We start from the raw sequence: 24,331 nt of genomic DNA, 5'->3' as shown, positions 1-24,331 counted from the left end.
ATTCCCACCAGCAGTGCAGAAGTGTTCCCTTCTCTCCACAACTTCTCCAGTGTTTATTGTTTGTGGATTTTTTGATGATGGCCATTCTGACTGGAATCAAGTACTTGTGTCTTCTATTCAGAGAAATATGTTCACCATGATCCACCAAGGCCTTCCAAAACACATGTATCCCATGGGCAGAGCAGTTATTTGGGTTCCTGCTCCAAGAAGCGCATCACCAGTGGGGTGATATTAACCAGAGAAGCAATCATAGTCAACAGAGAATTGTAGTTCAACTTCCAGATAAAACGAGAGACATCTGTCCTGCTTCCTTTCCTTCCCCCACTGCCTAACACTGACCAAGATAGAACCAGAAAAGTTTGGGGAGGAAGAACAAAAACAAAAACAAAACAAACCCAAAAAACCAGCAGCACTGTCCCTTTTCCAAATTCAAGCTCCTTAGGCTGAAGCCTAGCTGGTGCTTAGCAGAAGGGAATAAGAACTTTAAATCGCACACCAGAGCCAGGCTACAAATTGGATTAGACTGGCTGGAGAATTTAGTAATGAAAGAGAACGGAAACTATGGGATCTGCCCTAGATTTATCATAGGACGGCAAAAATATATTTGACAGAACACAGTTGGCCCAGTAGTTGAAGGAACTTAAAAATGCATCACGTTTTGTTTGCCTCATGTAATTTAAGTCATTTAATAAACCATTTGCAGTTTGCAGTTACATTTGCAGTTTGGCTGCCAGAAGTAGCCAGAGAAATGCTTTCCTGTTCACTTTTTCTCAGGAGCTGGAGAAAGATAGATAGAATCTTCTATATAATTTCCTCCCTTTGGCTTGGGAAATTTAGGTCCCAAATTGACTCCTGAACTGATAAGAATTCTGATAAGGGAAGACTGGCTCCAATGGGCTCAGTCTAGCCTGTATCCATCCACGTTCTGGGATGGAATTGGTTTCTCCTACATTACATGGGTTATGTGGAGGAACCTGAATTCCTGTACATCATCAGGTAAGAAGGAGAGATGCTGCTGACTAGGCCACCAAAACTCCCCACTGCGTGGGGCCACCATATGTGATAATCATCTGCCTCCATTTGGTGATGACCCAGTTGCCCTGAGCAGTGTTGACCAATTTCCTTTGGGCTGCTCCATGGCAAGGATCTCCTCCATTCCTCACAGTCAGTGGGAGTCGCTCATGCCCGGATAAGGGAAAGCCGGGTGTGTCACTTCCAGCAGGTAAGTGCTGACCAAAGACCTGTGTGCTCTGGTCAGTTAATCATCCTCACTCTTCTCCCCGTTGACTGGCCTTCAGAGCGGTTGTTCTAACTCCCGGATCCATCATGAGTCAGCCTTGGCATTTGTTTCTTTGAAAACACTCTTCTTTTATTTATTTTTTTTCTTTTTTCTTGCTATCTTCCGGAGTCATGCTCTAAAAACAGAATTAAAAATTCATCTCCCAGTATGTCTCTGTGATGTTCATTCTGCCCATGCTGAAAATTTGGCTGGCACTCACTTCCTCTGTGCTCCGTAGAACAATTCTACTCTTCAGTTCACTAACTTATTTTGAATAGATGAAAGGTATGGCATTATTGGTTGTGAATGTTTAATATAACATTAAAAACAATGACCTATCACACAATATTTTATAAACATTTATGAAAGCATTATGAGAGGAGCCAAATACTTATTATTTTTTTTAATGATTTAAGAAGAAAATTTTATTGTGATTTTAAACTTTTGGGAAACCTCTTGTAACCTGGTGTTTATCCAGGTTGAGTACATCTTTACCTTTTTCAGTTAAGTGAAGTGTTTATCTGGAGGGAGATTATGTGAATGATCTAGAAGTACAATCTCTTTGCATGGGGATATTCTAAATAATGAGTCCCCAGGCCCAAGACCATGAACTGCTACTGGTCCCTGGTCTGTAAGGAAGTGGGCCACCCAGCAGGAGGTGAGTGGCAGGTGAGCAAGGGGAGCTCTGTCTGTACTTACAGTTACTCCCCATCACTTGCCTAAGGTCTGCCTCCTGTCAGATCAGCAGTGACATTAGATTCTCATAATAGCGTGAACCCTACATGAACTCTGCAAGTGAGGGGTCTAGGTCGAGCCCTCATGAGAATCATCGTGAAACCACCCCCAACCCCCTCGTCTGTAGAAAACTGTTTTCCACAAAACCAGTCCCTGGTGCCAAAAAAAGGTCGGGGACCACAGCTCTAAAGAATTAACCCAAACTTTTAGTCGTCATCTCCACTTTCCCAGCCTTAACTGCTGTCGATGTCAAGTAAGTAACACAGAGTTCTGTTCATCTATTCTCTCTCTTTATTCGGGGAGCATGACGGTAGCTGAGAAAAGATGAGATTGAACCAATAAGGATGATTTGTGGTTTGTGACTCTGCTTCTTTTCCTGTCTGCCTTGTATCTCCTTTGGCCTGGCTCACTTCTCATTCCTCTAATTTATACTAATTTAAAACCTTGCAGCAGAAGTTCAGAGTGCAGTCTCTCATCTGTCTGGGGGTAAATCCTGCTCTACCCATTTCTAGGTCTGTGATTATAAGCAAGCTACTTCTTACCATGTTCCAGATTCTTCAATAATGAAGTGATAATAACAATATTAATTCAGAGGGCTGTTGGGGGGATTAAATAAGTTAATACATGTAGAACACTTCACATGTGTCTGGTACATGGATCAAATGCTCAGGAAATCTTAGTTACCATTATTATTTTTCTTATTATTCTTTGAAACCTTGATTAAGTTCCCTTTCACCCGTGAATCTCCACTTTCTCACCTGCAAAACTGGAGCCATAATTTTTTTTTCCATACTCAGATGACTTATATGGACCTGAACGAGGAGCACAGAGGGAGTGGTCATTAATACAGTGCTGGTGAATTAACACCAGGAAGCTTCATACCAGGGCTGTCCTCTGTTTTCAGAATCATCAGAAGTTGATGAGGTTTGAACTTCAGTTAGATGCTAGCAGATGTCGCCGTCTTCCAACCGAAGGGCTTGTCCAAACCTCCAGTGCTGAGTATGGAAAATTAATTTTCTCCCAGGAAGAAACTCATTTATTTTAAAATGTTACTTATTCTTTAGCCAGAGGAATTCTGATGATGACTGTATTGCTCTTGACATTCTAAAAGATGAGGTTCCATACCTCAGACAACAGAGTACTCCAGGAGTCATCAACCCATGCATTCCTGCAGGGCAAGGAAATATACAACCTGATGGGGGTGGGGCAGCAAGAGCTGGAGATAGTTCAGAAAATGTCAGGAGAGAATGTATTGGGATCTTAGCTGAAAGTGGGAAAATACACAATCTGAGAAATGCGGGGGTGAGAGGAAAAACCGCCCAGAGAATAAGGACGTATTGACTTCTTGCAGATTTCTGTTCTTTTTAAAAATTAAAGAAAATGTTTAAATTTTTATTGAAACATAATTGATTTACAGTGTTTGGATTGGGAAGATCCCCTGAAGGAGGAAATGGCAGCCCACTCCAGTATTCTTGCCTGGACAATCCCATGGACAGAGGAGTCTGGTGGGCTGTTCTCCATAGGGTCGCAGAGTCGGACGCGACTGAAGTGACTTAACAAGCACAGTTTCAGGTGTACAGAAAAGTGATTAAGTTATACACATATATATGTATATTATTTTTTATTTTTAAATTAAACAATTTAATTAAAAGTTTTTTGACCACACTGTACAACTTGTGGGATTTTAGTTCCCCAACCAGGGATTGAGCCTTTGTTGTCAGTGGTGAGATAGCAGAGTCCCAACCACTGGACTGCCAGGGAATTCCCTATATAATCTTTTTAGATTCTTTTCCATTATAGGTTTTTACAAGATACTGAGTAGAGTTCTCTGTGCTATACAGCAGGACCTTGTTGCTTACCTATTTTATATATAGTAGTGTCTATATGTTAATTCCAAGCTCCTAATTTATCTCCCCTCTTTTTTAGATTTCTTTCTCATTTAGGTCAATACAGAGCATTAAGTAGAGTTCCCTGTGCTCTGTTGTCAGCTCTCATTTGTCATCTATTTTATATATGGTATCAGTAGTATATATACGTCAATCCCAATCTCCCATTCATCCCACCCCTTCTCCCTTGGCGCCCATACATTTGAGAACACCAGACATTCTGCTAGGTTTCTTTTCTTGGCTTTCTTTCAGGTGAGTTGAATACTAGTTGGATTCTGGGCCTAGGAAGGCATGTGATGGAATATTGAGAAATGTTTAGTCAGATACTAACAGGCTGTTACGGACTTCCTAGCTGGTGCTAGAGGTAAAGAGCCCACCCATGTAGGAGAGCCCCTATGTAGGAGACATAGGAGACTCAGGTTTGATCCCTGGATTGGGAAGATGCCCTGGAAGAGGGCATGGCAACCCGCTCCAGTATTCTTGCCTGGACAGGGGAGCCTGGCTGGCTACATTCCATAGGGTCAGAAAGAGTCAGACATGACTGAAACAACCTCTCACTCACACATGCAACAGGCTATTATGGGCACAAGAAGTTGGTGGTAGTGGTTTAGTTGTGTCTGACTCTTGCGACCCCATAGGCTGTAGCCTGCCAGGCTCCTCTGTCCATGGGGGTTCTCCAGGCAAGAATATTGGACTGGGTTGCCTCCTTTCTTCTCCAGCACAAGTAGTTACGACTTCCTGTTTTTTCAGAGCTGTGTATAGGAGTTCTATTTTAACTGATGCATTTTTGAATTTTTTTTTTATTATGGTAAAAACATGGAATTTACTGTCTTAACCATTGTATTTGGTGCATTTTTAATGACAAGTAATACATTTCATCTGCACTGAGTGGCAGGTGGTTAAAACTGTGATCACTGTTTTCAACAAACCTGGATGAAGGAAAGAAAGTGAAAGTGACGGTTGCTTGGCTGTGTTCGGCTCTTTGCAACCCCATGGACTATACAGTACTTGGAATTCTTCAGGCCAGAATACTTGGGTAGCCTTTTCCTTCTTCAGGGGATCTTCCCAACCCAGGGATTGAACCCAGGTCTCCTGCACTGCAGATGGATTCTTTACCAGCTGAGTCACAAGGGAAGCCCAAGAATACTCTTCCCAACCCTGGAATCAGACCAGGGTCTCCTGCATTGCAGGCAGATTCTTTACCAACTGAGCCATCAGGGAAGCCCTAATGAAGGGCTTTCTAAGTGGCGCTAATGGCCTGTCAATGGAGGAGACATAAGACAATTAAGTTCGATCCCTGGGTTGGGAAGATGCACCAGAGGAGAGCATGGCAACCCACTCTAGCATTCTTGCCTGGAGAATCCCATGGACAGAGGAGCCTGATGGGCTAGAGTCCACTGGGGTCACAAGAGTCAGACTGGACTTAGCACTCACTCAGATGAAAGAACAGATTCTCATGGCATGATTGGGGGAGTAGCATCAGGCCCACAATCCCTAGGATTTGAAGAGAAACTAGAAGTTCTTGGAGTTGAATGGAAACCTCTTTAGGAACCATGAATTATTTTCCAAAGATGATACCAAATGTTGGTATCATCTTTACATTTACCTTTCTCTCTGCCAAATAGCAATTTGTAGAATGTTCTAGTTGGAAGCGTTCTCATATATTGCCTTATCTGCATCCTTTATTTGTTATGTTAAAAAACAAAATGTTTCAGAAACATTTAGTCCTGTGCTGGAGGGCACATACAGCTGGGATTTAAGCTACTGACTTTTCTACTGTATCTTTGCACTTAAGTTTTAGAAGGAGATCCTGATGTCAAACATGAGGAAAGAAGGAAATAAGTGAACTAATCTGATGAAGCTTTATTAGATATTTCTGTGAGTTTCACAAAAAGCCAATATGTGGTCTACTGTCTTTTTCACTAAAAATGTTGCTAGGTGTAAAAAACTGTCCTATTGTTTGAAACAGTAGGCAAGAGTAACCTTCACAAATGGAACATGTGACAATGGAGAAGAATCCGCTGAAACTAGAGGCTCTCCTGGTATCATCCATCTTTATTCTGTCTTAACAAATGGCAATTTGGTTTCTTCTGCTTTCCTCTGAAAGAAGGAAAACAGTGCTTGCTCCTACTTTATCTGTGCCACATGCTACTGTTTGTGACATGATAGGAGAGAAAAATGTTGCATGTGTATAAGTATTTGGACCAGGTGTTCAGTCCAGACGCAACACAATCTGCCGTGAAACAATCTTTGCACCTGGGTTTTGTGGTGCTCAGAGCATCATGGTAGAATCTGGAGTCCTTGCTACATTCTGGACCAGAAACAGGCAGAGCAGAGAGTAAAGTGGCAGATGGGACAGAATTCAACAACGCAGAGGGAATCTCCCAAAGGCAAACAAATAATTGTTGATGTCAACTACAAATTGGTGCTTGCCATTAGCACTTGCCATCTTCCTCAACAAGGATTAAATCATGTGCTGTAGCAGTTGTTGATTTTCAACACCCTCTGAAAGGAGTTCAGGTTGGAGAGCAGAAATAAGGCACTGCTGACTATGCCAAAGCCTTTGACTGTGTGGATCACAATCAACTGTGGAAAATTCTGAAAGAGATGGGAATACTAGGCCACCTGACCTGCCTCTTGAGAAATCTGTATGCAGGTCAGGAAGCAACAGTTAGAACTGGACATGGAACAACAGACTGGTTCCAAATAGGAAAAGGAGTACATGAAGGTTGTATATTGTCACCCTGCTTATTTAACTTCTATGCAGAGTACATCATGAGAAATGCTGGACTGGAAGAAACACAAGCTGGAATCAAGATTGCCGGGAGAAATATCAATAACCTCAGATATGCAGATGACACCACCCTTATGGCAGAAAGTGAAGAGGAACTAAAAAGCCTCTGATGAAAGTGAAAGTGGAGAGTGAAAAGTTGGCTTACAGCTCAACATTCAGAAAATGAAGATCATGGCATCCGGTCCCATCACTTCATGGGAAATAGATGGGGAAACAGTGGAAACAGAGTCAGACTTTATTTTTTGGGGCTCCAAAATCACTGCAGATGGTGACTGCAGCCATGAAATTAAAAGACGCTTACTCCTTGGAAGGAAAGTTATGACCATCCTAGATAGCATATTCAAAAGCAAAGACGTTACTTTGCCAACAAAAGTCCGTCTAGTCAAGGCTATGGTTTTTCCTGTGGTCATATATAGATGTGAGAGTTGGACTGTGAAGAAGGCTGAGTGCCGAAGAATTGATGCTTTTGAACTGTGGTGTTGGAGAAGATTCTTGAGAGTCCCTTGGACTGCAAGGAGATCCAACCAGTCCATTCTGAAGGAGATCAGCCCTGGGATTTCTTTGGAGGGAATGATGCTGAAGCTGAAACTCCAGTACTTTGGCCACCTCATGCGAAGAGTTGACTTATTGGAAAAGCCTCTGATGCTGGCAGGGATTGGGGGTAGGAGGAGAAGGGGACGACAGAGGATGAGATGGCTGGATGGCATCACCAACTCGATGGACGTGAGTGAGTGAACTCTGGGAGTTGGTGATGGACAGGGAGGCCTGGCATGCTGCGATTCATGGGGTCGCAAAGAGTCGGACACGACTGAGTGACTGAACTGAACTGAACTGTGTTTTGGGAAAAACTGGCATAACAAGTCTTCGGATACGGTTAGGAGCTGATTTTATGAGCTCAATTCTTATAGCTCTTCATATATAGAAAAGCACTGAAATCATGGTGACAATTGCTCCTTCTGATGAGCAGAAATCTGTAAAAATATGCACTTGATTGCATGTATTCCCCCCTTTCACCAAAATCACATGTAATACTGACCTGTCCTTCTCATTCTTTGGAGCAGTTTCTCAGAGCTATCTGAGGTGCTATCTCCAGGCTATAGTCCTCCTTTTGCCCCAAAATAAAACTTGACTCCCAACTTTCACATGCATTTTTTTAAGTCGACATTGATAAGTTTTAATGAAAGGCTGTTTTTAAAGACAAAAGCAGAAGAAATAGGAAGGAGATATGAAACTGAGAAGAAGTGAAACTGGATATGGGGCTTTGCAAGGGTATTTTTGAGGGGATTATTTCAGGAAAAGAAAAACTTAGGTGGTCAAAGGATTCTTACATCAGTAACAGTGGATTAGCATTTTGTTCTTTTGTTTGAGCACAGAAAATCTTTACTGATAGGAAGGGAGGATCAAATGAGTCTTCCCTTTGTCTGTCTTGTTCAGACCTAATCTGCACCCAAATGGCCTCTAAGTCTTGCTGATAATATCCTGGATATCACTTAGATTCATCCCAGGACCATGAAGACATTCTCCTTTCTGTGACTGAATGTTCTGATGCAACTAAAATAAAAGGCAAATATTTTTAGAAAGTTTCACTTACGTAAGTAAAAAAGTAATTTTATACAAAGTCTTGAGACATTTAATATGGCAGGTCTCTGGAAAACTAAGGAGAACTTTAGAGTAAAATTGGGTTTCTCAAATTAATGGTTGACCATCACTAGATGTAAATCAAAGCCTCAATTATCCAAGGTCCATTAGCTTTATCAGTTCAATTCAACATCTACCATGGACAAGGCATTGTGCTAGAGATGATGAGCAAGTTCATACATGAGTTAAAGATGGCTCATAGATATTGATGGAGACATAGATATTAAACTTATCATGCTGGAAGGCAGACTGAGATGGTTAACCTCGAAGGCCTTGGTACTCACACATACCTCTTCCTAAAAGAGGTCTGATTTCAGGTCTTGCCCTTGACTGGCTCCTAGGAGCTGAGCTCTGAGTCTTGGATCCATGGAAGCCCCCTTGTTCACAAGGACCCTCCAAATTTCCATTCTTGGTCTCATAAATCATTAGCTGAACTGTTTGTACCCACTACAGTGGGTACAACTAGAGGAATATACTTGTTAACCAAACTTTAGTTAAGTTTCTCGACTTTCTCCAGGCTCCTTAGCTTTGAGCCATCCTTGTTGGCAGGATCCAGTATTTAGTGTCTCCTTAAAGAATCCCTCCTGAGAATAGACTGAGCCCAGCATAGAACATTCTTTCATCTACTGCCCCATCATGACACCTGCACCGGCTCATCTCATTCTCCACACCTGGCTCTTTCTAGTCCTTTTCTCTTTGAAATAAAACCTCTTTTTTTGCCCAGAACACTTGTAGATCTCACAGTTGGAGCTTTCTTACTTTTTAATAGAAATAGTCCCCCTTCCTTCCTATTGTAACAGTCCTTTTCCCCTTCTTGTAGTAATCCTTTCAAATAAAGTCACTCCTTACTAATGCCTAGAGTTTATTTTTATTTGACATTGTCCTCTGGCAGATGGAGAATTCTTTACATAAGCATATCCAAGCCTTTTTATTAGTGAATAAAATAAAATGCTCAGGTATCTCAATACTTTCTTTATATAAATCTAATAATTTTTGAGGTTGAATATGTTTTTATTTATGTGGGCTGGTGTTTATGGTGAGTGTTTTTTTCAAACATAATTAACCTATAGAAAAAGAAAATGTTTTGTTTCATTAGTCTAAATATCTGAATAGTCAGCACACACACACACGCAGTCTCATACATAAATTAACCTCAACGAAATAATTTTGATTGTAAGAGATGCATTATAAATTTTTTACCAAATATGGCTTTGCAGTTGGAAAACATCAGACTGTAATTAAAATACTGATACAACTGTCTAGCTATTTCTACACAATCTTTCCAGTTTTCATACAGGTATTAGGAAAACAGATCTCGTTTTAAAAAATTTTAGATCTTATTTCATTTACTCAAGTTATAAAAATAGCACATACTCACAGCCAGAAGTATGGTACAGTGGTTAAGATTTGCGGTCAGACTGCCTGTGCTCAAATTCTTCATAGTTGTGGGAGCTGGAAAAAATTAGCTCACCTCTTTCAGTCTTATCAGCCCCCACTTTTGCCCCTCATTGTTTTAAGCATTGTACAGATCATTTAGGTTCTCTATATATTAGCTTTCCACTTTTGGAAAATCATCATAAAAATTTCAACTAACAAAACTGTTGAGAATAGTAGATATGTTATCCTTATTTTTAATTACCTGAATAATCTTTTTTTTTTCTTTTGCTATATATCTGCATCACAATACATTCTAATGAGTTCAAAGAGTCCATTTATCTCTAAGACTGAACATTTACCTCTAGCTTACTTGCTTCTAGATTGGCTTAGTCCCAGGTCTGGAGACGCCTGATTGCCTTGTGCCTCTCTCTCTTGTCGCCGAGACTTACTGTAAAGGCCACAGCCCAGTCAGTCCTGGGAGGGTGTGGCGAAAGTGAAAAGTGAAAGTGAAAGTCACTCAGTCTTGTCCAACTCTTTGCGACCCCATGGACTGGACAGTCCATGGAATTCTCCAGGCCAGAACACTGGAGTGGGTAGCCTTTCCCTTCTCCAGGGCATCTTCCCAATGCCTGTTTTTTTGGGTTCCTACTGGGGTTCTCCAGACTAGGGGCTATACAGGGCCTCCTCCTTTAACCTAATGCCTCCTAGAGCCTCAGGCTTTGCCTTTTCAAGGCATTATTTACACCAAAGATCCTCAACCAATGGTGATTTTGCCCTCCAGGATCTACTTTTTTGGTTGTTATAACTGGGAGGAGATAGTCACCGACATCTATAGGTAGAAGTTGGGAGAGGGGGCGCTACTGAACACTCGACAACATGAAGGACAGTATCCCCGCCCCCCTCAACAAAGAATTATCCAGCCTAACCTGAGAGTGGTGCTAAGACTGAGAAGTGCAGATTTATGTAAATACTATGGATCCCAACAATTTAGTCAAAGAATATCTGCTTATTCAAAAATTGAAAGTGGGACAGTGAAGTTGTATAAGAGATAAATCTACCTTCATCCAATCACACTGTGACTACTTTTCCTATGAGGCACTTAAGCTCTGGGAGAAAAAAATGATCAACCAGTTGGCAACAAAAATTTATTGATTAGTTTGCAACTTTAGATACAACATATATTTCATCACATGGTTATAATTCAGTATTTGTGCTTTGTAGGATAAGTAAACATTTGAGCACAACAGAAGTCTACACACAATATTACAATCTTTTGGGGTTGTTTAAAAAATAAACATATCCTTTTCCATCTAGTATCACAAAGAACTTTCACTTTGAGAGGATGGATAAATGTTCAAGTTTGGTATTTGTATCACATGTCAATTAAATATATAACCCAAATATGGACTATTTTTCTATAATAAATGCCTAATGAGTCCTGGAAAGGATTCTGGGGGATGGGTGGTAGGGAGGATGACTTCCAATAAAGTCTGTTGACATTTCAAGAAATTTCAATTTCTTGTCAATGTGGATGACACAGAAAGCTGATATGGATGGAGTGGGACTTTGTTCACATTTAAAATTACTTGACAATCTTAAAAATAGTGTAAAAGCATAGTATTTCAGGAAATCTTTAATAAACACTTTCTTTGATCGAGAAAATAAAAGCCAGTCTAGCTCATTTAGCTGAAAGGGAAAAAGACCTATTAGGGAGAAGTTAAATACCTTTATTTTTCAAAAAAGTAAATCTCTGTTTTTAAAATACTTCAATGTGACAATAGTTTCTTTTTCTGAAATTAAGTGCCAATATCCTTAAATTAGGAAGTATATGATTCTAACTGGATATGTCAAACCCTGCATCCATCATTATAAATGTCATCTGACTAGCAAGTCTGCCATACGGGTACCAACGTGTTTATAATGAAATCATAGGGCTCAAGTGTCAACATACAACTTAAAACAATAATCTCTTCATATTTTATGAACCTCTAAGGCTAACTTGATATATTATTTATGATAGTCTCTTCATAATTTACAATAAAAATGAAAGTTTATATTTTATATAATTTAATATACAAGGAGATTTTCTCTCCAAAGACTCTCTTTAGTAGGAAAGCTTTCCCATAGGGTAAGAGTTCTGTAACCATGTCACTCATGTAATAAACAGATGGAAATAAGACAGTCTTCCACCTTTCTCTCTCTCAGCTGAACACCAAGAGTCTTTTGATTAGCTGGGAACTCAAGACATTGCTGGGGAGATATGAAATATTTATCAGTGGGCTAGAGTGAACAAATGAAATCACCTCTATAGGAAACACTGAGATATCCTTGCATCTCTGTTAATATCCACTGATAATGGTCTAAAACTGAAAAGCTTTTATATCAAAATTTTGGAAATTTCTCACCCATATCTTAACTATTTACCTGGGCTGAAAGACACTTTAATCTGCTCAAAAAAGTAAAATAAAGATTACAGCAGAGTGTATAAAATGATTTTGACCAGTGATGCTGTTTCCAGTTGATTCATGTTGGAGATATTACATGACATTTTATGTTATTAAAAATATGCAAGTGCAACTCTCCTGGAGTTTAGGCCTAGCCTGAAGTTTTCCATTTGGGCCCATTACAATTTCTGTTTCTCCAGCCATTCTAACACAAGCTCTTTTAAACTCCCCTACAGGTTGTGTTAATTTGTACAGACCTATATTTTGCTTTCCTTCAGATTTATTCCATGTGCAGCAGACTTGAGGAGCAGATTTTTTCCTAGCTCGGATAATGTGACGTGATGTTTTGAGAAAGTTTAGAGTGTTTAGAGCAAACCACTGTAATCTAAGCTGGAAAGAAGGAAAGGGATACTCTGCAGGAGACTGCTGCCTTATCCCAGTTCCAAGAGCCAGTCAAAGAGACTCGGGGTCCCATCCCTCCGTTCCTCATGTATCTTGCAGTACTGAACCACTGCATGGAAGATATCCCCCACCTTCCAGGACTTCTGATGGACCAGCCGCACGACATCTAGAAACTAGAGAAAAGCACAGAGTTAGGACTCACATATCACAGAGGATCCTCAAAGTCATCTCATTCAACCATTCTACCAGAGCCAATGGCTCTCCAGGCTATTTTTGAATACCTCTAGTGGCAGGGAACTATATTTCAGGACAGTCTATTTTCTTTGTAGACAGTCCAGATTATTAGAGGGTTCTTTCAACTGAACTGAGATGTTCCTCACAGCAGTTGCCATCCACCAATTTTGAGAGTCTACATGGAATTCTTCTTTCAACATCTTATCTTTTAGGTATTTGAAGAGTTCCCTCAGATCTACCTTTCTCTGGGTTAGACTCTGTCTAATGGTTCTGTATAGCATGGTTCCCAGTCCCCTCTATTAGTGCCATACACAATCTTTCATAGGATGTACCATTTAGGCCAGATAAATTGTATTAAAATTTTGGGTGCTGGAGAAGACTCTTGAGAGTCCCTTGGACAGCAAGGAGATCAAACCAGTGAATCCTAAAGGAAATCAACTCTGAATATTCATTGGAAGGACTGATGTTGAAGCTCCAGGACAATACTTCGGCAACCTGATGTGAAAAGCCAACTCATTGGAAAAGACCCTGATGCTGGGAACGCCTGAGGACAGGAGGAGAAGGGGGCGACAGAGGATGAGATGGTTAGATATCATCATTGACTTAGTGAATATGAATCTGAGCAAACTCCAGGAGATAGTGAATGAAAGGAAAGCCTAGTGTGCTGCAGTTCACGGGCTCACAAAGAGTAGGGCATGACTTTAGTGACTGAACAACAAACTTTTGGGTAGTTTTACTTACTCGTTCCTCATTCCACTTTGAAAAGTTCCCTCCTCTGTCAAGTTTCAAGAGACACTGTCTTTCCATTGGAACAGGAAAAGGAAAGATTGAGGAAACATCCTAGACTCAGCACCTGGCTAATTATATCATTTTCAATTGGCCACAACTTAGAAAGCGTCTGACTGCAGGTTGAGTTGGAGCACTGGAAGATGGGAAAATCATTACAGATGATCCCCTTCATGAAACTGTAGCCTAAAGCTCAGCATGAAGTCCTCTCAAAATCCTTAGTCAGATATGTATAAAGAAAAGTAACAACTATTAAGAGCCAAAACCTGTAGGAAGTACCTTTCAAGCATGTAATCTCATTTAATTCTGTCAACAATGCTGCAAAGCAGGCATTTAAAGATGAAAAATTGTGGGTTTGTGAGCTGAAAAGTTGGCAGTAAGATGGTCTTCTTTTTTTAATGTGGATCATTTTAAAAGTCTTTATCAAATTTGTCATAATATTGCTTCTGTTGTCTACATTTTGTCTTTTTGATCACAAGGTATGTGGGATCTTAGCCCCTTGACCAGAGATGGAACCTACACCCCTGCATTGGAAAGTGAAGTCTTAACCACTGAACCACCAGGGAAGTCCCAGGATGCATGGTCTTCTGACACTGCAGACCAAAGCTCTTTTTGCTACAGTACCCCATGCCTTTTGGTGGTAGGAGAATACGCTAAGTCACTACAGTCGTGTTCGACTCTTTGCGACCCCATGGACTGTAGCCTTGGAGAAGCCAATGGCACCCCACTCCAGTACTCTTGCCTGGAAAATCCCATGGACGGAGGAGTCTGGTAGGCTGCAGTCCATGGGGTCGCTAAGAGTCAGACATGACTGAGCGACTTCACTTTCCCTTTTCACTTTCATGCATTGGAGAAGGAAATGGCAACCCACTCCATTGTCCTTGCCTGGAGAATCCCAGGGATGGGGGAGCCTGGTGGGCTGCCGTCTATGGGTCGCACAGAGTTGGACACTGCTGAAGTGACTTAGCAGGACTGTAGCCTGCCAGGCTCCTCTCTCCATGGGATTTTCCAGGCAAGAAAACTGGAGTGGGTTGCCATTTCCTTCTCTAAAGTAGAATAATGAGACATTAATATTTATTTGGAACATTGGGATAAAGGAAAGGCTGGGACTCTAGTCTCGTTTACTGAGGAAGAAAAATCTATTTCTTAAAAAGATGAGAGATATGCTTTAGTTACTATTTCTTCAATGTTTCCTTCTAGAATTTCTTTGCCCTGCTCATTTCACATTTGCTCAGACTTTGAAGATGAGCCAGAAATTGGAATGCTAATTTTTTCTGATCTTCCCCCGCCCCCTTCAGTTTGAATTTGCTAATTCATTTCAATTACTGAGAAGTTGTTTCCCAGAGAGCTACTATTAAATTACGTTTCTTCTTCCAGCTGCTGTGACAGCACCAGCTATTGCAGTTACAGAAATCAGTGCTTTATTGTACTTATTCGCCTTGTGTTGGCTTAATCAGAATAAAGCAATTTTCTAGGCTGGAAAATAAAATGCTTAACTTTTAATACATGGAAACATAAACATCATCTCAAAGAGTTTTAGGAAGATGCAAAAAGGGAGACCAGTGGGAAGCTGATGGCAACAGTATTATAGACTGTAATCTCCCCGCCAGAGGACACCATCTGAACTACCTCTGGCATTTTTTTTTTTTTTTTTTGGCTTTACCAGGTCTTTGTTGCTGCGTGTGGGCTTTCTCTAGTTGAAGCAAGCAGGGGCTACTCTGTTGTAGTGAGAGGGCTCGTCATTGCAATAGCTTCTCTTGTTGGGGGTCACGGGCTCTAGAGTACAGGCTCAGTAGTTCAGTTCAGTTCAGTCGCTCAGTCGTGTCCGACTCTTTGCGACCCCATGAATCGCAGCACGCCAGACCTCCCTGTCCATCACCAACTCCCAGAGTTCACTCAGACTCATGTCCATCGAATCAGTGATGCCATCCAGCCATCTCATCCTCTGTCGTCCCTTTCTCCTCCTGCTGCCAATCCCTCCCAGCATCACAGTCTTTTCCAATGAGTCAACTCTTCGCCTGAGGTGGCCAAAGTACTGGAGTTTCAGCTTTAGCATCATTCCTTCCAAAGAAATCCCAGGGCTGATCTCCTTCAGAATGGACTGGTTGGATCTTCTTGCAGTCCAAGGGACTCTCAAGAGTCTTCTCCAACACCACAGTTCAAAAGCATCAATTCTTCGGCGCTCAGTCTTCTTCACAGTCCAACTCTCACATCCATACATGACCACTGGAAAAACCATAGCCTTGACTAGATGAACCTTTGTTGGCAAAGTAATGTCTTTGCTTTTGAATATGCTATCTAGGTTGGTCATAACTTTCCTTCCAAGGAGTAAGCGTCTTTTAATTTTGTGGCTGCAGTCACCATCTGCAGCGATTTTGGAGCCCCCCAAAATAAAGTCTGACACTGGCTCAGTAGTTACGGTGTACCAACTTAGTTGCTCTGCAATCTGTGGGATCGGACCCATGTCCCCTGCATTGGCAGGCGGATTCTTAACCACTGAAAGTTAACCAGGGAAGTCCTTAATCACTTAATACTGGTAACATCTTATGGAAAAAACGTGAATGAACTGTTTGGCCAACCCAATATCTTGTTGGAAAATAAGATAAGTCCCTGTACCTACTAGGGACTCAATAAATATTTGCAGAAGGCGGAACACCCAAATGTGAGTCAAATACATCAAATGCATTCAAAACGATCAATAAGACTACTTGAAATATGGAGTGACATCCAGAATCACTGAAGCTGAACCTTGTATAAATATTCATCCTTGAGTTTTACATATTTGCACTTATACCATTAAAAAATTACCAGGCACATCTTGGGGCTGCTTACTCAATAATTCCCTACTGATAGGATGCTCCAAAAAATGAGTCAAGGCTGAGAACCTAAGCAAAGGCAGAGCCTGAACTGGTGCCCTGGTAGTGGGCAAAGAGCAAAGTCAGAGATGGTCATGGGGCAGGTGTTTCATCACCTGTGACTGGGAGTGGGCATGCATGCTGTGAAGGTGGGGTGCCTGGGACCCCTCTTCACTGGTCATTATTACAACAGCCCTGGAAGGTTAGCTCCAATCAGCTCCATCAGGCTCAGTGACAGAATGTCAGACTGTTAGTTGTCCGGTATCCCTCACAAGTCTGTTGAGCTGTCTGTTAGACTCCTGAAATTTTAGAGAACTTAAATCCTTTAGGTTAAGACTTTGCTCAGAACACAAATACCATCAGAAAGAGGAACACTCTAGGTGGTTATTAGTAAATTCATGGAGCTGCATAAAAATAATTTTGTGAGCTGTTACTTGTATGTTGGTGTATATGAAAGATCCCAGGCATGCATGTTTTTCTATTGGACTAGGTGGAAAAAATATGCAGCCTCAGGAAAAAGGGGAGAAAGACTAGGATGTCTTTGCGTGATTTTGTTAATCAGACTTTTCCAGCTCTTACTGGAGAAAGGTGCTCCCAGTGCAGAAAGTTTGAAGATCAAGTTTCTGAGGTCTCACTGAGAGAGGCTCATATTAATAATTCATCGACTTCTCATCAAGATTTTCCTCCAGGGTCATCAGCGGTCTTAGACCAGACTTATCCCTTGAGGGTGTTTTTTCTCTTCTTTAGCATGTTTTATAAAGATGCAGTATAAAGTACACAGAAATAAAAACTTAGTCTCAGCACTTTTTTTTTTCTTTCTGTACACTCTAGTTTTCTGGGCCACCATCTTATTCCCAACTTTAATCTCTGAGTCATTGCTCTGGGAGAGAATGAAAATTACAGAGCAGATGTCAATATTGGCTAAACTCTTCCCAGAAGGCTGTCTGCTTCAGACCTTTCTGGAAGGTATTAGCTGCTTTCCAGTATTAGCTACTTTCCATCTAATTTGGGCCTGCCGAAGCAGGGTCTCCCATTGCGGTCTGTGATGATGACCACTGGATGTTGTGAACTGACCCCAAACTGTCAAAATGTCCTACCAACTAGGCTACTCTATCAGTATTTTGTGAAATGGCCACATGCTAGAATCTGTCTCATGACTTCTAAAGTCAGGTTGATATCCCAATAAATTGGAGAAAGAAATGGCAACCCACTCCAGTATTCCTGCCTGGAGAATCCCCATGGAAAGAAGAGCCTGGTGGGCTACAGTCCATGGGGTTGCAAAGAGTTAGACACAACTGAGCGGCTAAGCACATCCCAATAAAGCAATTTTTAAAAATGATCTGGTCCCACTAAATATAGCATGCTCTTAGTCTATGATGGCTTCTTCTCAGACATTAAGACCTTGAAACATCGGTGGGGTTGATGAGTAAGGAAGGTCTTACATTTTTTCTTTCTTTATTTAAAAAAAACTCTAGACAAAAATGAAGCTAAGATTGTAAATAAACCAGAAAAGGACACTTTCAGTTCATTACTACAGTCTTTAAAAACTGCATTCTATTTAGCAGCTGTCCCTATATCTTTCACTGTGTCTGTCCAGGCTACGGACTCAGTAATCAGCTTTAGGATGTCAGGGAATCTGAGTTTTTCTTTTCAATGTACTGACAAAAATAAAAAATTTTCATTTCCTATCATTGCACAATTAATAACAATTAGTTTCCCTTCCTATGTATCATATTTGCCATTTCCTTGAACAAATGTTTCATTTTAGGAAGCTAGAAGAATTCACATTCCTTGATGGCATGTTGTGACCTGTTGGAAGGAAAGTATCACATGGTAGGGACCTTTTATATTCTCAGGTGCATTTACTTAATTAGATTACTTGTTTATAAAATCATATGGTGGGATCTACGGGTTGTTGTTGTTTAGTTGCTAAGTTGTGTCTGACTCTTGGTGACCCCATGAACTGAAGCCCCTCAGGCACATTTATCTGTGGGATGTTCCAGGCAAGAATATTGAAGTGGGTTGCCATTTCCTTCTCCAGGAGATTTTCCCAATTCAGGGATCGAAAGGAATCTATGGGAGTTGTCGCAAATTGTTTAGATTTTTGGGGAAACACTCAATGCAGATTTCTGAAAGCAGCTACCTTCTTTTGTTCCAAGGCAGTCCATTTCATTAAGCACAAGTGAGCTGGTCTTTATATTGCTCCCGCAACTATGGCCTGTAGGAGTTGAGATTCTCAGCTTTGGCTGTACCCTGGGACTCCCCAGGGATCTTGGGAAAACCCCAAAGCCTGGTTCATCCCAAGAGAAGAGTTTGATTTGATTGGCTCGAGCATCAGGCCATAAAAGCATCCCCTGGGTCATGGGGATGGGGCTCCCAGGATGGAGCTCATGCCCTTCTAAGAAGATGAAGAGATACCAGAGCTGGCTCTCTGCCATGTGACAGCACAGAAAGGAAGCTGTCCCTCATCAGGAAATGCACCTACTGGTACTTTGACCTCAGACTTTCTAGCCTCTAGAACTCTAAGAAATAAATGTCTGCTGTTCAAGCCACTGCCTGTGTTATTTTACTAGAGCAGCTTGAGCTAAGACAATATTTAATTCTTTATTTTTCCTTTGTCAGGTACTGTTTTCAAAACTGAGACTTTAAGTGTAGTATTTTGGGGAAAGTTAACTTAATAGTAAATGACATCAATATTTTCTCTCTCATTGTGTTTCCTCTACTTTGCTTGTGGAAAAGAGTAAGACATTAAAGGAGAAGTGAGTCTTCTGACACTCACTTTCTTAGGAAGGCAGGTATACATCTGTTTCCTCTTAGGACATTCTGTTCTATTCACTGCCCTCAAGAGAAGGATGTAATTCCCCAAATGAGCTTAATGATGAGGAAGGTAACTGATTTACTATGAGGCCAGTCATCAGCTCATTCTAGCTCCCCGATTATTGAATTTAAACAGAAGAAAAAGAGCTGAAGAACAATAATACATTGCCTCCACAAAGCAGAACAATTAATTAATTGATATCCTTTTGAAAAAGAATGGCTTTCATGATTTTTCCCCTTCCATGAATTAAGTAGATTAAATTTAACTGATGTCAAGGTCACTGTGAATTAAATTTATAAACTGTATTTTAGATTTTCAAGTGCTATGATTCTCAGCAATCTTTCCTTTGGAATTTAGCATACTTAAAAGCCACCTCAAATTCTGCCACTCCTTCAAGATATTTCTTATGGAAGTGTTAGTTTCTCAGTCATGTCTGACTCTTCGTGACTCCATGGACTGGAGCCCTCCAGGATCCACCGTCCATGGGATTCTCCAGGCAAGAATACTGCAATGGGTTTCTATGCTCTTCTCCAGGGGATCTTCCCAATCTGAGGATCAAACCTATATCTCTTATTGTTTCTTGCATTGGCAGGTAGCTTCTTTACCACTAGAGCCACCTGGAAAGCCCATTTCTTATGGAAGGGAGTCTCAAACTTTAGTGTTCATCAGAATCATCATACTTGAACAAATATTTTAAAAATGCGTATCTCTAGGCCCCACTCTTAGAAAGGAAGCTCCAAGAAGGGGCCTAAGATGCGAGTTGTAAGTTAGTGTCCTGGGTGACTCTTTGCATTTGGCTCACGGTTTGCAGGGCAGAAAGTACTGTTTCAGTGTGTTTCTCATTTTCCCTTATTCAGAATACGCTCCCATTACACTTCAAGTTTGGTCTTTACAAGCTGAGCCTCCTATGGTTTACCCTCTCCCTGCCCTGGGCCCTTCCTAACCTGGAATATGAACTCCCAAAGGGTAGAACATCTTGCCTCTTTTGTTCCCTGTGTCCCCAGAGCCTAGAACAACTTTGGCATGTTGTACATATTCGATAAACTTTTGATGAATGTCCTGCATGTATGATGTTCAAGTGCACCTAGCATTTTAATAATTAGATGGAACACTAAAAGAGAAAGCCTGAGAATACAGATGTCATTTACTGGAGAGGAGTGACAGGACATTAGGGACCCAGAATGTCTGGAATTCATCTTTTGAATTGAAATAAGACTGCAGGTAGTTATAAGCTGATATTAGGTGTCCTTCCACTCCAAGGCCAAGTTCACAGGCAGTGATGGGACAGATGAGATGCTTCTGTATTCAATCATGACATCTCCCGGAACTTGCTCAAAATCATGTCCATTGAGTCAGTGATGCCATCCAACCATCTCACCCTCTGTCATCCCCTTCTCCTCCCGCCTTCAATCTTCCCCAGCAACAGGGTGTTTTCCAATGTGTCGGCTCTTAGCATGAGGTGGCCAAAGTATTGAAGTTTCAGCTTCAGCATCAGTCCTTCCAATGAATATTCAAGACTGATTTCCTTTAGGATTGACTACTGGTTTGATTTTCTTGCAGTCCAAGGGATTCTCAAGAGTTTTCTCCAACACCACAGGTCAAAAGCATCAATTCTTCCGTGCTCAGCTTTCTTTATGGTCTAACTCTCACATCCATACATGACTATTGGAAAAACCATAGCTTTGACTAGACAGACCTTTGTTGGCAAAGTAATGTCTCTAATTCTTAATACTCTGCCTTGGTTTGTCAAAGATTTTATTCCAAGGAGCAACTGTCTTTTAATATCATGGCTGCAGTCACCATCTGCAGTGATTTTGGAGCACAAGTAAATAAAGTCTCTTGCTGTTTCCATTGTTTCCCCATCTATTTGCTAGGAAGTGATGGGACCGGATGCCATGATCTTAGTTTTTTGAATGTTGAGATTTTAGCTGGAGTTTTCACTCTCCACTTTCACCTTCATCAAAAGCCTCTTTAGTTCTTCTTCACTTTCTGCCGTAAGGGTGGTGTCATGTGCATATCTGAGGTTATTGATATTTCTCCCAGCAATTTTGATTCTGGCTTGTGCTTCGTCCAGCCTGCCATTACTCATGATGGCATTATAAGTTAAATAAGGAGGTGACAATATATAGCCTTGACGTAATCCTTTCCCAATTTGGAATAAGTTTGTTGTTTCACGTCCGGTTCTAACTGGTGCTTCTTGACCTGCATACAGGTTTCTCAGGAGGCAGGTAAGGTGGTCTGGTATTCCCATCTCTCTAAGAACTTTCCACAGTTCCACAGAACTTTCCACAGTTGTGATCCACACAAAGGTTTTTAGCATAGTCAATGAAGCAGAAGTAGATGTTTTTCTGGAATTCTTTTGCTTTTTCTATGATTCAACGGATGTTGACAATTTGCTCTCTGGTTTCTCTGCCTTTTCTAAATCCAGCTTGAACATCTGGAAGTTCCTGGTTCACATACTATTGAAGCCTGGCTTAGAGAATTTTGAGCTTTACTCTGCTAGCATGTGAGATGAGTGGAATTGTGTGGTGTTTGAACATTCTTTGGCATTGCCCTTGTTTGGGATTGGAATGAAAACTGACCTTTTTCAGTCCTGTGGCCACTGCTGAGTTTTCCAAATTTGCTGACATATTGAGTGCAGCACTTTAACAGAATCGTCTTTGGGGATTTGAAATAACTCAGCTGGAATTCCATCACCTCCACTAGCTTTGTTCATAGTGATGCTTCCTAAGGTCCACTTGACTTTTCGCTTCAGGATGTCTGGCTCTAGGTGAGTGATCACACCATCGTGGTTATCTGGGTCATTAAGATCTCTTTTGTATAGTTCTTCTGTGTATTCTTGCCACCTCTTCTTAATATCTTCTGCTTCTGTTAGGTCCATACCATTTCTGTCCTTTACTGTGCCCATCTTTGCATGAAATGTTCCCTTGGTATCTCTAATTTTCTTGAAGAGATCTCTAGTATTTCTCATTCTATTGTTTTCCTCTATTTTTTCGCACTGATCACTGAGGAAGGCTTTCTTATCTCTCCTTGCTGTTCTTTGGAACTCTGCATTCAGATGGGTATATCTGTCCTTTTCTCCTTTGCCTTTTGGTTGCTGAACTTAACAGAGACACTCCTTTCACCTTTTCCAAGCTGATGAGGAGCTAATGAGACACTGCTGCTTTCAAGTGGCACAGCCTCCTTGGTGGGAAGCCATAGTCTCTCTTTCACACCACTTGAAAATGGCCACTTAACTTCCTGACTAATTAAAAAACAGTCAGAATGAGGGCTCCAAATAAAAGACAGGATATCAAAATTCTACATAAGGGTTTGCTTTATTTCACCAGTTCTGTCACAGAACTGGGCACAGGCAGTGCCCTTTTATGGAGAAGCCATTACCTGTAGAGAATTTTAACTGACTCAGAAAAACAAGATGATTCAGTCCTCTAAAATTATATTACTTAGAAAGAAGTCCCTTGAGGTGATGCTAGATAGGAGTGAAATATCATTTAATGTATCTTGACATACTAATGGAACATTTATTTTTATGTTATGAGCAAAGACAGGTATCCCCTTTGATAACTGAAAATCACTGGGGAGAAAGAAATATCATGTCAAAGCATTGTTTACATAATTAAGGTGTTAGCGACATATTCCTTGTCCTTTCATCTAAACAAAAATTTATTAGACATATATTCACATAGAGTGTTACACTGTTTCTTCAAAATGGTGGACTGTATAAAAATCAACGGGATATGAATGTGAGCAAACTCTGGGAGATAGTAGAAGACAGCGGAGCCTAGCATGTTGCACCCCACAGGGTCCCAAAGAGCTGGACCCAGAGCAACTGAACAATAACATAAAAATCTGTTTCATTAAGAAATCATCTAAAATACACCATGCAATGCTTTTATGCAGGAAGAGGCTGGGGATAAAACTAGAAACCAACCTGCCTTTCATTTTTCCAGGAAACCAAGAACTCTGGCTAAAAATGTCTTTGTTCTCTTCCCCCTGGCAGGCGGTCTGGGATTATGTGTGGCAGGAGGGAGGGGGCAACGCGGAAGCACTCTGTCACTGCGCCCTTTGCGCTGGCTGGCTGGATGGTAAGCTGGGAGGAGAATTTATAGTGAACCAGTACAGCAACCCACTCCAGTATTCTTGCCTGGAGAATCCCAGGGACAGGGGAGCCTGGTGGGCTGCCATCTATGGGGTTGCACAGAGTCGGACACAACTGAAGTGACTTAGCAGTAGTATAGTGAACCACTCATCATCTTGAAAATAAAGGTGTGCCAAGTATGGGGTAGCATCGAGATTCAGAGAAGATAGAACTGTAGGCAGTCCTAGGCATAAACAGAAACACGAATCACTGGCTAGAAAGAGAAACCGAAGTGGATGAGTGTATGGAAAATAAACTAAGTCTTCTCAATTTTTCCAGTAGCCAAGTCCATTGTTTGGGGAGGCAGAGACAGAGAGAAAGAGAGAAAGAGAGATGCTATTCTAACTACCATGTACCTAAGCCTGAGACAGAGAGTAAAGGACCTCTCATCTCAGGATGTTTCAAGATGCTAGATTTTGGCAATAAAAATTAAAATGCAGTTACACCTTTTAAGAAAATCTAGATCGTAACTTCAAGGCAATTTAACTTGAGAGAGATAAACTATCGAGAAGTATATGTAGAGATAGTGAGGTTCTAGGACCAGGCTCAGCCATCACTATCTGAGGACTCTCATGGACCAACCTCTCTGAGTCCTTACTTGTTCATCAGTATAAAAGGAATGATAATATCCATTCTGCTCTTCTCACAGGGTTGTTGAGAACCGAGTATAATGAGTATGTGGAAATACTTTATAACAATAAGACATTAAAAAAATGCACAGTGGTAATGATAGGCAGTATCCTAAATTAGCTCCCCAAATTTTCTGCCCTAATCCTCAGTACCATGAGTAGGATGAGATAATTAATGCCCTTATTAGGGCATATCTTAAATGTTATCTTAAATGGAAAACGGGATTCTTCAGTTACTTTTGAGTTAATCAAAAGGGGGACTATCTGGTGAACTTAATCTGTGTAATGTGATTGAATGAACCCATTAAAAGCAGAG

At 41.0% G+C, this 24,331-nt stretch overlaps 1 protein-coding gene across 2 annotated transcripts in view; it reads right to left on the bottom strand.

The window, feature by feature from the left end:
• Positions 1–10,847: 10,847 nt before the first annotated feature.
• Positions 10,848–24,331, bottom strand: part of SPHKAP (SPHK1 interactor, AKAP domain containing) — a 136,134-nt gene continuing 122,650 nt past the window's right edge. For both annotated transcript variants that reach the window (XM_005890155.2, XM_070385607.1), the window contains exon 11: positions 10,848–12,728. In XM_005890155.2, the coding sequence (XP_005890217.2) occupies positions 12,585–12,728 (144 nt within the window). In that variant the 3' untranslated portion in view covers positions 10,848–12,584. The remainder of the gene's footprint in view (positions 12,729–24,331) is intronic.

The sequence above is a fragment of the Bos mutus genome, chromosome 2 (assembly GCF_027580195.1).
Source record: "Bos mutus isolate GX-2022 chromosome 2, NWIPB_WYAK_1.1, whole genome shotgun sequence".
Lineage (NCBI taxonomy): Eukaryota > Metazoa > Chordata > Mammalia > Artiodactyla > Bovidae > Bos > Bos mutus.
Note: the sequence above shows the minus strand (reverse complement) of the source record. Positions and strands in the feature narration are given on the sequence as shown.